We start from the raw sequence: 13,118 nt of genomic DNA, 5'->3' as shown, positions 1-13,118 counted from the left end.
AGAGGAAATCACCAAATCAATACCATCTACAATAGCCCCCAAGAAGATAAAATACTTAGGAATAAATCAAACCACAGATGTAGAAGACCTATACAAAGAAAACTACAAGACACTACTGCAAGAAACCAAAAGATACCTACATAAGTGGAAAAACATACCTTGCTCATGGATAGGAAGGCTCAACACTGTGAAAATGTTTATTCTACCCAAAGGAATCTACAGTTACAATGCAATCCTGATCCAAATTTCAATGGCTTTTTTTAATGAGACAGAGAAACAAATCACCAACTTCATATGGAAGGGAAAGAGGCCCCGGATAAGTAAAGCATTACTGAAGAACAACAAAGTGGGCGGCCTCACAGTACCTGATTTGAGAACCTATTATACCGCCACAGTAGTCAAAACAGCCTGACACTGGTACAACAACAGATACATAGACCAATGGAATAGAATTGAGAATCCAGACATAAATTCATCCATCTATGAGCAGCTGATATTTGACAAAGGCTCATAGTCCGTTAATCGGGGAAAAGATAGTCTTTTTAACAAATGGGGCTGGCACAACTGGATATCCAGCCTCAAAAAAAAATGAAACAAGACCCATGCACGAGAAACAACTCAAAATGGATCAAAGACCCAAACAAAAAATCTAAAATGATAAAGATCATGGAAGAAAAAACAGACTGGGTTATAAGACATTAAATTATATTTGTGAAGAATGAGTGTGCTTTTAGCTCAAGTAGATATATCCGACTAAATGGGTAGCTCCTGTCAGGAGGCAAGATGAGAAGGCAGAAAGAGACAGGAGCTGGCTGAATGGACATGGGAAATATAGCATGGAAAGGAGGCGTGTGCTGTCACATTATAGGGAGAGCAACTAGGGTCACATAACAATGTCTGTATAAATGTTTGTATGAGAAACTAACTGGAACTGTAAACTTTCAATTAAAGCATAATTTTAAAAAAAGTTCTAGTGCCTAAAAAATTACATTATTCAGTGATTTGCTTTATTCTATAAAAATCCATTGCCATTGAGTTGATTTCGACTCATAGCCACCCTACAGGATAGAACAGAACTGTCTCATAGGGTTTTAAAGGCTGTAAATCTTTATGCAAGGAGACTGCCACATCTTTCTTCCACAGAGTAGCTGGTGGGTTTGAATTGCCAACATTTCGGTTAAAAAACCACTGTGCCATCAGGGCTTCTCTTTATTCTATAATGCTCGTAAAATAGTATTACTACAAACAACATTATGACACAATACTACTACTAATGATAAAAACAATGAATAAAGTTTAAGATTTATTTACAATTCTTTTTGTCCTTTAAATACATTCCTCTAAACAAGTATTTTAGAGCTTGTTTTAAACAAGTATGGAGCCCTGGTGGTGCAGTTTTTAAGAGTTATGGCGAGCTATGGCTGCTAACCAAAAGGCCAGCAGTTTAAATCCACCAGCTGCTCCTTGGAAACTCTATGGGGCAGTTTTATTCTGTCCCATAGGGTTGGGATGAGTTGGAATTGACTTGACGGCAATGGTTTTCTTTTTTCTTTTTTTTTTGGTTTAAACAAGTATAGTCAAAATACTGTGTTCAAAATCAGTGGGAACATTTATACTAGTTCATCCTTTCCCTGCGGTGAAATATTTTAGGATCCTGACCTTACATAAGATCTCAGTTCCAATTCCTCACTCAGGATAAGCTCAGGGCTTCTCGACGCTGTATAGTAAAATCCTTTTGTTACTGAGACTAGCGAAACACTCAGGTTTAACTAGCTAGACCTTATTTACCACTCTGATTTTTAGTTCCCTCTATATCTTTGGCCCCTAGAGATTTCCTTTGCATCTTGTGTTCAGCTATGCATTGAAAATAATGTCCATTATTTTTCATTTTAGTATTTCTAGATATTTTATACCCGGAATGTTTTAAGGTTATCTAGGCAGCCATAATACTCAAACAGGAAATTCTTTAAAAAGAAACAGGGTAAGAAAGGTAAAGTAACTTCTCCAAGTAATAAGCAGAGCCTGTATTATATATATATATATATATCTTTTTTTTAATTTTTATTGTGCTTTAAGTGAAACTTTACAAATCAAGGCAGTCTATCATACAAAAATTTATATATACCTTACTATATACTCCTAGGTGCTCTCCCCCTAATGAGGCAGTACACTCCTTCTCTCCACTCTCTAATCTGTGTCCATTCCGAAAGCCCCTGACCGCCCCTGCCCTCTCATCTCCCCTCCAGACAGGAGATGCCAACATAGTCTCATGTGTCTACTTGATCCAAGAAGCTCACTCTTCACCAGTACCATTTTCTATCCCATAGTCCAGTCCAATCCCTGTCTCAAGAGTTGGCTTTGGGAATGGTTCCTGTCTTGGGCTAACAGGTCTGGGGACCATGGCTTCAGGGGTCCTTCCAGTCTCAAGACAGACTATTAAGCCTGGTCTTTTCACAAGAATTTGGGGTCTGCATCCCACTGCTCTCCTGCTCCCTCAGTGGTTCTCTGTTGAGTTCCCTGTCAGGGCACTCATCAGTTGTAGCCGGGCACCATCTAGTTCTTCTGGTCTCAGGCTGATGTAGTCTCTGGTTTATGTGGCCCTTTCTGTCTCTTGGGCTCATAATTACCTGGTGTCTTTGGTGTTCTTCATTCTCCTTTGCTCCAGGTGGACTGAGACCAATTGATGCATCTTAGATGGCCACTTGCTAGTGTTTAAGACCCCAGATGTCACTCTCCAAAGTGGGATGCAGAATGTTTTCTTAATAGATTTTATTATGCCAATTGATTTAGATGTCCCCTGAAACCATGGTCCCCAAACCCCCACCACTGCTACACTGGCTTCGAAGCGTTCAGTTTATTCAGGAACCTTCTTTGCTTTTTGTTTAGTCCAGCTGTGCTGACCTCTCCTATATTGTGTGTTGTCTTCCCCTTCATCTAAAATCGTTCTTGTCTACTATCTAATCAGTGAATATCCCTCTCCCTCCCTCCGTCCCCACTCTCGTAACCATCAAAGAGTATTTTCTTCTTTGTTTAAACTATTTCTTGAGTTCTGTTAATAGTGCTCTCATACTATATTTGTCCTTTTGCAACTGACTAATTTCACTCAGCATAATGCCTTCCAGGTTCCTTCATGTTATGAAATGTTTCACGGATTCATCATTGTTCTTTATTGATGCGTAGTATTCCACTATGTGAATATACCATAATTTATTTATCTATTCATCCACTGATGGGCACCTTAGTTGCTTCCATATTTTTGCTATTGTAAACAGCGCTGGAATGAACATGGGTGTGCATATATCTGTTCGTGTAAAGGCTGTTATTTTTCTAGGGTATATTCCAAGGAGTGGGATTGCTGGATCATATGGTAGTTCTATTTCCAGCTTTTTAAGAAAGCACCAAATCGATTTCCAAAGTGGTTGAACCATTTTACATTCCTACCAGAAGTGTGTAAGTGTTCCAGTCTCTCCACAACTTCTCCAACATTTATTATTTTGCTTTTTTTGGGTTAATGCCAGCCTTGGAGTGAGACAGAATCTCACTGTAGTTTTGATTTACATTTCTCTAATGGCTAATGATCATGAGCGTTTCCTCATGTATCTCTTCACTACCTGAATGTCTTTTTTAGTGAAGTGCCTGCTCATATCCTTTGCCCATTTTTTTAATTGGGTTGTCTTTTTATAGTATCATGTAGATTTTAGAGATCAGACACTGATCTGAAATGCCATAGCTAAAAACTTTTCCAAGTATGCAGGTAATCTTTTTACTCTTTTGGTGAAGTCTTTGGATGAGCATAGGTGTTTGATTTTTAGGAGCTCCCAGTTATCTAGTTTCTCTTGGTGCATTGTTAGTAATGTTTTGTATACTGTTTATGCCATGTATTAGGGCTCCTAGCATTGTACCTATTTTTTCTCCCATGATCTTTATCATTTTATATTTTACATTTAGGTCTTTGATTCATTTTGAGTTAGTTTTTGTGCATGGTCTGAGATATGGGTCTTGTTTCATTTTTTTGTAGATGGATATTCAGTTATGCCAGCGCCATTTGTTAAACAGATTGTCTTTTCCTCATTTAACTCATTTTGGGCCTTTGTCAAATATCAACTGCTCGTATGTGGATGGATTTACGTCTGGATTCTCAATTCTGTTCCATTGGGCCATGTAACTGTTGTTATACCAGTACCAGGTTGTTTTGACTACTGTGGTGGTATAAAAGGTTCTAAAATCAGGTAGAGTGAGGTTTCCAACTTTGTTACTTTTCACTAAGGCTTTACTTATTCGGGGCCTCTTTCCCTTCCATATGAAGTTGGTGATTTGTTTCTCCATCTCACTGAAAAATGTCATTGGAATTTCGACCGGAATTGCATTGTATCTATAAATTGCTTCAGGTAGAATAGACATTTTCACAACGTTGAGTCTTTCTATCCATGAGCAAGGTGTTTTTCCACTTATGTAGGTCTCTTTTGGTTTCTTGCAGTTGTATCTTAGTTTTCTTTGTATTGGTCCTCTACGTCTCTGGTTAGATTTATTCATAAGTATTTTACCTTCTTGGAGCCTAGTGTAAATGGTGTTGATTTGGTGATTTCCTCTTCAAAGTTCTTTTTGTTGGTGTAGAGGAATCCAACTGATTTTTGTATCTCTATCTTGTATCCTGATACTCCGCTGAACTTTTCTATTCATTTCAGTAGTTTTCTTGAGGATTCCTTAGGGTTCTCTGTATATAAGATCATGTCATCTGCAAATAGGGATACTTTTACTTCTTCCTTACCAATTCTTTATCTAGCCTAATTGCTCTGGTTAGGACCTCCAGCTTGTTGAATAAGAGTAGTGGTAAAGGGCATCCTTGTCTGGTTCATGATCTCAAGCGGAATGCTTTCAGACTCCCTCCGCTAAGGATGATGTTGGCCGCTGGCTTTGTATAAATGTCCTTTATAATGTTCAGGAATTTCCCTTCTATTCCTATTTTGCTGAGAGTTTTTATCATGAATGGGTGTTGAACTTTTTCAAACGCCTTTTCTGCATAATCGATAAGATCTTGTTGTTCTTGTCTCTTATTTATGTGACGGATTACATTGATTGTTTTCCTAATGTTGAACCATCCCTGCATTACCTGGTATGAATCCCACTTGGTCACGGTGAATCATTTTTTTGATATGTCCTTGAATTCTATTGGCTAGAATTTTGTCAAGGATTTTTGCATCTAAGTTCATGAGGGATTTAGGTCTGTAATTTTCTATTTTTGTGGTGTCTGCCTGGTTTTGGTATCAGGGATATGCTGCCTTCATAGAGTATTCCGTCCTTTTCTATGCTCTAAAATACCTTTAGTAGTAGTGGTATTAACTCTTCTCTGAAAGTTTGGTAGAACTCTGCAGTGAAGCTCTCCGGGGCCGGGCTTGTTTTTGTTGGGCGTTTTTAAATTACCCTTTCAATCTCTTCTTTTGTTGTGTGTTTATTTAGTTGTTCTACCTCTGTTCGTATTAGTTTAGGTAGGTAGTCGGTTTCTAGAAATTCATCCATTTCTTGTAGGTTTTCAAATTTGTTACAGTACAATTTTTCATAGTAATCTGGTTCTTTTAATTTCAGTTGGTTCTGTTGTAATATGGCCCATCTCATCTCTTATTTGGGTTATTTGCTTCCTCTCTTGTTTTTCTTTTGTCAGTTTGGCTGATGGTTTATCAATTTTGTTAATTTTTTCAAAGAACCAGCTTTTTGGTCTTGCTGACTCTTTCAATTGTTTTTCTGTTCTCTATTTTATTTAATTCTGCTCTGATTTTTATTATTTGTTTCCTTCTGGTGCCTGAGGATTTTTGTTCATGTCGTAGGGATAATTCTTTGGTTTTGGCTCTTTCTTCTTTTTGTATGTATGCATTTATTGATATAAATTGACCTGTGGGTACTGCTTTAGCTGTCTCCCAAAGGTTCTGATAGGGAGTGTTTTCATTCTCACTGGATTCTATGAATTTCTTTATTCCATCCTTGATGTCTTCTATAACTCACTCTTTTTTGGGCAGGATATTGTTTGGTTTCCAAGTATTTGATTTCTTTTCCCTGCTTTTTCTGCTATTGATTTCTACTTTTATGGCCTTATGGTCAGACAAGATGCTTTGTACTATTTTGATGTTTTGGATTCTGCTAAGGCTTGCTTTATGACATAACATGTGGTCTATTTTCGAGAATGTTCCGTGTGTGGTAGAAAAGAAAGCATATTCGCTGCTGTTGGTTAGAGTGTTCTGTATACGTCTATGAGGTCAAGTTGGCTGATTGTGGCACTTAGATCTTCCGTGTCTTTATTGAGTTTCTTTCTGGATGCCCCGTCCTTCACCAAAAGTGGTGTGTTGAAGTCTCCTACTATAATTGTGGCACTGTCTATCTCACTTTTCAATGCTGTTAAGAGTTTGTTTTACGTATCTTGCTGCCCTGTTATTGGGTGCATAAATATTTAATATGGTTATATCCGCCTGGTATATTGTCCCTTTAATCATTATATAGTGTCCTTTCTTATCCTTTGTGGTGGGTTTAACTTTAAAGTCTATTTTGTCAGAAATTAATACTGCCACTCCTGCTCTTTTTTGATTGTTGTTTGCTTGATATATATTTTTTTCCATCTTTTCAGTTTTTGTTTGTGTCTCTAAGTCTAAGGTGTGTCTCTTGTAGGCAGCATATAGACAGATCTTTTTTTTTTAATCCATTCTGCCACCCTCTCTTTATTGGTGCATTTAATCCACTTACATTCAGTGTAATTATGGACAGATATGAGTTTAGTGCTGTCATTTTGATGTTTTTTTTGTGTGTGTTGACAGCTTCTTTTTCCCACTTAATTTTTTGTGCTTAGTAGTATATCTTACTATACTGTCTTCTCCTCTTATTTGTTGTTTTTGATTTTGTTTCTGCTGAGTCTATATTTTTTTCTTGTGTTTTATTTTGATGAGTAGGATTGTTAGTCTCCCTTGTGGTTACCTTAATATTTACCCCTATTTTTCTAAGTTTAAACCTAACTTTTATTTCTTTATATCGCCTTGTCTTCCTCTGTATATGAATGATCTATGACTACATTTTTTAGTCCCTCTTTACTGTTCTAGCGTTGCCTTTTTTTTACATAATGACATTGCTGTTTCCGTTTTGAGCGTTTTTATCTTTATTTATTTTTGTGATTTCCCTATCTGGGTTGACATCAGGTTGCTCTGTCCTGTATTCTAGTCTTGGATTGGTAGCTGATATTATTGGTTTTCTAGCCAGAGAACTCCCTTTAGCATTTCTTGTAGTTTTGGTTTGGTTTTTTACAAATTCCCTAAACTTCTGTTTATCTGGAAATGTCCTAATTTCACCTTCATATTTGAGAGACAGTTTTGCTGGATATATAATTCTTGGCTGGCAATTTTTTTCCTTCAATGCTTTATATAAGTCATCCCATGGCCTTCTTGCCTGCATGGATTCTGTTGAGTAGTCCGAGCTTATTCTCATTGACTATCCATTGTAGGCGACTTTTTGTTTATCACTAGCTGCTCTTAAAACTCTCTCTTTGTCTTTGGTTTTGGCAAGTCTGATTATAATATGTCTTGGTGACTTTAAGATCTACCTTATGTGGAGTTCGATGAGCACCTTGGATAGATATCTTCTCATCTTTCACAATATCAAGGAATTTTTCTGCCAACAAATCTTCAAACAATTCTCTCTGTATTTTCTGTTATCCCTCCCTGTTCTGGCACTCCAATCACTCATAGGCTATTTCTCTTAATAGAGTCCCAGATCATTCTTAGGGTTTGTTCATCTTTTTTAATTCTTTTATCTGATTTTTCTTCAAATATATTGGTGCCAAGTGTTTTATCTTCAATGTCACAAATTCTGCCTTCCATTTCCATAGTTCTGCTCCTCTGACTTTCTACAGAGTTGTCTAATTCTGTAATTTTATTGTTAATCTTCTGAATTTTTGATTGCTGTCTCTCGATAGATTCTTGAAGCTTATTAAATTTTTCATTATGTTCTTGAATAACCTTTTTAATTTCTTCAATTGCTTTATCTGCGTGTTCCTTGGCTTGTTCTCCGTATTGCCTGATCTCCTTCCTGATGTCTTGAAGAGTTCTGTATATTAATCTTTTGTATTCTGCATTTGGTAATTCCAGGAAGGCACCTTCCTCCAGAGGATCCCTTGATTCTTTGTTTTGAGAGCTTGTTCAAGCGATCATGGTCTGCTTCTTTATGTGATTTGATATTGACTGTTGTCTCTGTGCCATCTTTAAGTTATATTAGTTTATTTTATGTTTTCTTTCTGTATCCTAGCTTCTTGCTTTGTTTTGTTTTGATATGCCCAAATAGGCTGCTTAAGTGAGCTAGCTGGATTATTTTTGCCTTTGAAGCTCTAACGTCCTGTCACCAGATGGCTAGAGATGTTATCAGATATACGAACTTATGAGTCCATTCACTTTTCTTATATGGATTCAGCTCAGGTGTCCAGGTAGTTGGTCATCAAGTGTGTGATACAGGCTCTGTCCTACAGTCTTAGAGGGGCAGCGGTTATTGTTGTAGGTAGAGGTATCTGGTTGCAGCAGGGGGTCATGCTCTGAACAGGGCAGGGGGCCATGTTCTGAACAAGGCAGGGGGCTGACAACCATCCTCTGAGTGTCTGTGAAGAAAGCACGTCCCTGTTCCCTAGAGCGCACAGGTGGGTGGGTTCTGCAGATGGACCATGGGCACCCAATGCTTTTGCTTGTAAGGACTGGGAGGTACTAGTTATCCTTGGACCCCTGTAGTGGCTGGCTGGGAGATGTGAGTGGAGCCACCAGTCCTTAGGCCCCTGATGTGGGTAGGTGAGGACCCTGTTTAATAGGCAAAGCAGTGTCAAACATCAAACACCCACCTCTCTACCATACAGCTGAAACAGATGCATTCTGCCAACAAGGGCCTACTCTCCTGAAATAGGCCCACACAGGTCCATGCAGGGGGGAAAGGTATTCAAATTCCACAGACCATTTATGCCTCGACAGGAGTCGCTTCTGTCCTGAGCTCCTCAGCTTAGTGGAGCTGGCAGGTTATGTTTTGCCCCAATTGTGAATTTATTCCTTCTCCAAGGCCAGGAGAATGGCTCAGGATGCTCAGCAGGGCCTATCTCACGCCACTGAAGCCAGCTTGGGGGCTGGGGGTGCGGTAAAACAGACACAACTACTTAGCTTTTGACGAGAGCGCCGTTCTTCTCTGGTTCTGAAGGTGTGAGGAGCCTGTGCGGCTGGCTTTTTCTCCCTGAGGAAACCGCAATTGAAAGCTACCAGCAGCCCGCTGCAGTCGCTCCCGGGAATGATGCCTGAGGGCTTCCAGCGATTCAGGTCTGGCAACTCCTCTACGCTTCTGAACTGTCTCTCTCTCCCCCTGCCACTCAGTCCATTTTCTAACTTTGCCTTTGATGTTCAGAGCTCCTAGCTTATCATAAATATAATTGTTTCACTTGTTTTTTCAGGTCTTTGTTGTAAGAGGGATCTCCGGAAGCATCTGACTACTCCGCCACCTTGGCCCCATCCCCTGTATTATATTTTCTTAATACTCTTCCTTTCATATCACTCTATATTCTTTTTATTTCAGGCTTAACTGAATAATGATAAGGTTTAAAACTATATAAGTGGGAAGGCATATAATCTATAGTCCAAACAAATCTAAATTGTAGTAAATATTCTTGAGATGAGCAAAAAACTTAGCACATAGCACCAAAAAATGGAGTTTAAGATTCAAGGATAAAGGTAAGAGTCCTATAACTTAAAATGTGAAAGTATTATATAACTGAACCCATGTATGTCTATGACTCCAAGATGAATAGACTTTTTTTCTTTTTTTAAATAAAAGAAAGTACATTGGAAAAACTTTTGTTTTACTTTTTTCTCAATATAGATCATCAAGGGCTATATGACTAAAAACACTTGTTTTTCTTCAAAAGGATGTTACTTGAAGATCTGTTTCTCTTCTTGATCCAAAGACTCCTGTACATAAGAATCCTCTTTTGAGTGAATGGGAGGATCTTACTCAGAATGTTCTTTAAAGCATGTTGCCAAATGATATAGACACATACTTGTATATATGTATATATACAAAAAAAGAAAATGATAGACATATTATATATATATGTGTGTGTGTGTGTATACATACATATATATATATACGAAAATATGCAGAGAAAACCAAGTTTGTACTTATGTTCCCATTCCTCAAAACTTCGTGGTAGTTGTTCTCTGATATATAATGGCATTCTGTTTTGTTCTTAAAATTTCACTTTCTTAATGAGTTTGTGATAGTCACTGATTGTTATTAATACCTAAATTCTCTAATGACACTAAAGTTTACTATCCGTAGTAACCAGACCTACCTTCTCTTTCATGTTCTCAAAAGTTCCTCCCTGGGCCAGCACAGTATTGGACTGCAAATCAAAAATAAATCCTGATGAATCTAGAAGAATGAGAAGGGAAAAATATATTAAACATGACCCAAAATAAAGATGTAATCCTATCTATCCCCAAGACAGAGAGGCAAGATCAGCTGCTTTTCTCCTGTAAAAGTGTTAACAACCACTTAGTTGCTATTTGGTAACTCTTACAACATAGGTAATATATTTTGAATGAAATTATAAAATTTGCTTTTTTAAAAAACATTTTTATTGTGCTTTAGGTGAAAGTTTATGTAGCTAATTAGTTTCCCACTCAATAATTCATACAATTTAGACACTGGTTGCTATCCTCACAATATGTCAGCACTGTCCTCATTTTCAGCCTGGGTTCCCTCTTTCCACTTGTCTGGTTTTCCTGCCCCTTCCTGCCTTCTCATCTTTGCTTCTGGGCAAAGGTTGCCCTTTTGGTCTCATATAGTTGATAGTTCTAAGAAGCACATTCCTTATGAGTGTTACAGTTTATTTCTTAGGCCAGTCTATTATTTGGCTAAAAGGTGACCTTGGAAGTGGCTTTAGTTCCAAGTGAAAAAGGGTGTCTTAGGACAATAGTCTTGGGGATTCCTCCAGTCTCTATCAGACCAATAAGTCTGGTCTATTTTTATGAATTTGATTTTTGTTCTACATTTTCCTCTGGGACTTTCTACTGTGTTCCTGGTCAGAGTGGTAGGTAGTGGTAGCCAGGCACTACCTAGTTCTTCTGGTCTCAGGTTAGCGAAGGCTATAATTATGTGGGCCATGGACTGCTTTCTAGAGTCTTCGAGTTTCTTCACTCTTCTTTGTTCCAGACAGGAAGAGACCAATAGTTTTATCATGGATGGCCGCTCACAAACTTTCAACACCCCAGGTGCTACTCATCAAATTAAGACATAGAACATTATCTTTATGAACTATGCTATGCCAATTGACCTAGGTGTTCTGCCAACTGAACTAAATGTCCTTAGCCTTCAAGTCCAGTAACTCAGTCCAGTGAAGTGTCTGGTTATGTCTAAGAAGTTTCCATAACTGTGTCCCTTATGTGCTACTATATATATGAACATATACGCAGCACACACAAATATGTATGTAGAAATATCCACAACTATACCTGTGTACGCACGCGGGTATACTCCTGTACAACCTCCTACATCTATTCAGCATACATATCTGTGTATGTATCCACTCACAAATTACTGTCTGTTATTACTGTTGTTACAGGATTGTATGTTATAGTATTTAATGTAGTTGTCCTTCATTCTTGTGTACTTCTCAGTGTCTTCTTTTGCCTTGGTCATGTGCTGACTTCCCATTTATTGTGTACTGCTTTTCCCTTCACCAGAATACATGTCTACTGTCTAGTTTGTGATTCTCCCTCCTCTCCCTCCCATCCCTAGTAACCATCAAAGAATGTTTCTTTCTGTGTGTAAAGCTATTCTTGGCTTTTTATAAGAGTGGTCTCATAGAGTTGTTTATCCTTTTGTGATTGACTTATTTCACTCAGCATAATGTCCTCCAGGTTTATCCGTGTTGTGAGATGTTTCACAGATTCATCATTATTCTCTATCACTGCACATTGTATGCATGTATTGCAATTTGTTCATCTGTTTCTCCGTTGATGGACACTTAGGTTGTTTCCACCTTTTTGCTATTGTGAATAATGCTGGAACAAACATGGGTGTGCATGTCTATTCACATCACAGCTCTTATTTCTCGATATATACCTAGGAGTGGGGTTGCTGGATCACATGATATTTCTAACTTTTTGAGGGAGTGTCATACCAATTTTCAGGGTGACTGTGTTTTTTTTTTTTGTACCATTTTACAATTCTACCAGCAGTGTATAAGAGTTCCAACCTCCCCACAACCTCGCCAGCATTTGTTATTTACTGTTTTTGTGACCAGTGCCATATTTGTGGGGGTGAGATGGTATTTCATTGTAGTTTTGATTTGCATCTCTCAAATGGTTAGTGATCGTAACATCTCTTCATGCTTTTTTTTTTTTTACTTTCATTAATTCTTCTTTAATGAGTAAACGGCTCTGAAGATCAAAAAGTGAGAAAACTACTGTGAATTATTCCCAGTATTGACTGGTCCATCTCTTGCTATGACCTCATAAGGAGCCATTGTTTTGTCATACTGATCCCCTGTATAAGTCCCTTGAAATTTATCTAGGTTTGGTGGTCCTTCTAGCCCAGGAAGCTGGTTTTCAGTGACCTGAGGGACTGTGACTGAACTAAGTTTCTTTTCCATTGGCATTTTGGGTTCTTTATTTCTTAGTTTACTCTCCTGCTTGTATTTATTTCCTTTTTCCCTCTTTATTAAAAAAAAATTTTTTTTTTAACAAGCAAGGCTAAGGTTTGATAAATTCCATCTTATGATCCACTCCTGTGCATTCTTTACTTATTGAGTCACTCCAAAAATCCATTTGTATTATTACTCCTTGACCAAAAAGGAACAGAACAAAAAGTTTACTTCAATTGTTCCCACAGGAAATTCAGCTTGGTTAGTGTTGTCAAGTACTTTCCAAGACAGGAGCCCACATCTCAGGCCCTCTAAAAGCAACTCTACAGACCAATTACAATGCAAATTGAGACAATGCTGCTGTATAAAGAAAGGCTGGGATCAATGTTTAAAACAGCAAATGTTACTCATTTGAATACTAACTTGCAAAAGCTGTGGCAAAAAAAATTAATAACTTTAACACATGACCATTTAACAG

At 37.9% G+C, this 13,118-nt stretch overlaps 1 protein-coding gene across 2 annotated transcripts in view; it reads right to left on the bottom strand.

The window, feature by feature from the left end:
• Nucleotides 1-13,118, bottom strand: part of SPATS2 (spermatogenesis associated serine rich 2) — a 162,278-nt gene that overhangs the window by 36,641 nt on the left and 112,519 nt on the right. For both annotated transcript variants that reach the window (XM_049883031.1, XM_049883030.1), the window contains one exon: nucleotides 10,346-10,425. In XM_049883031.1, the coding sequence (XP_049738988.1) occupies nucleotides 10,346-10,425 (80 nt within the window). The remainder of the gene's footprint in view (nucleotides 1-10,345; nucleotides 10,426-13,118) is intronic.

The sequence above is a fragment of the Elephas maximus genome, chromosome 4, assembly GCF_024166365.1.
Source record: "Elephas maximus indicus isolate mEleMax1 chromosome 4, mEleMax1 primary haplotype, whole genome shotgun sequence".
In the NCBI taxonomy this organism is placed as follows: domain Eukaryota; kingdom Metazoa; phylum Chordata; class Mammalia; order Proboscidea; family Elephantidae; genus Elephas; species Elephas maximus.
The sequence above is the reverse complement of the archived record's forward strand: the minus strand, read 5'-3'. Positions and strand labels throughout refer to the sequence as shown.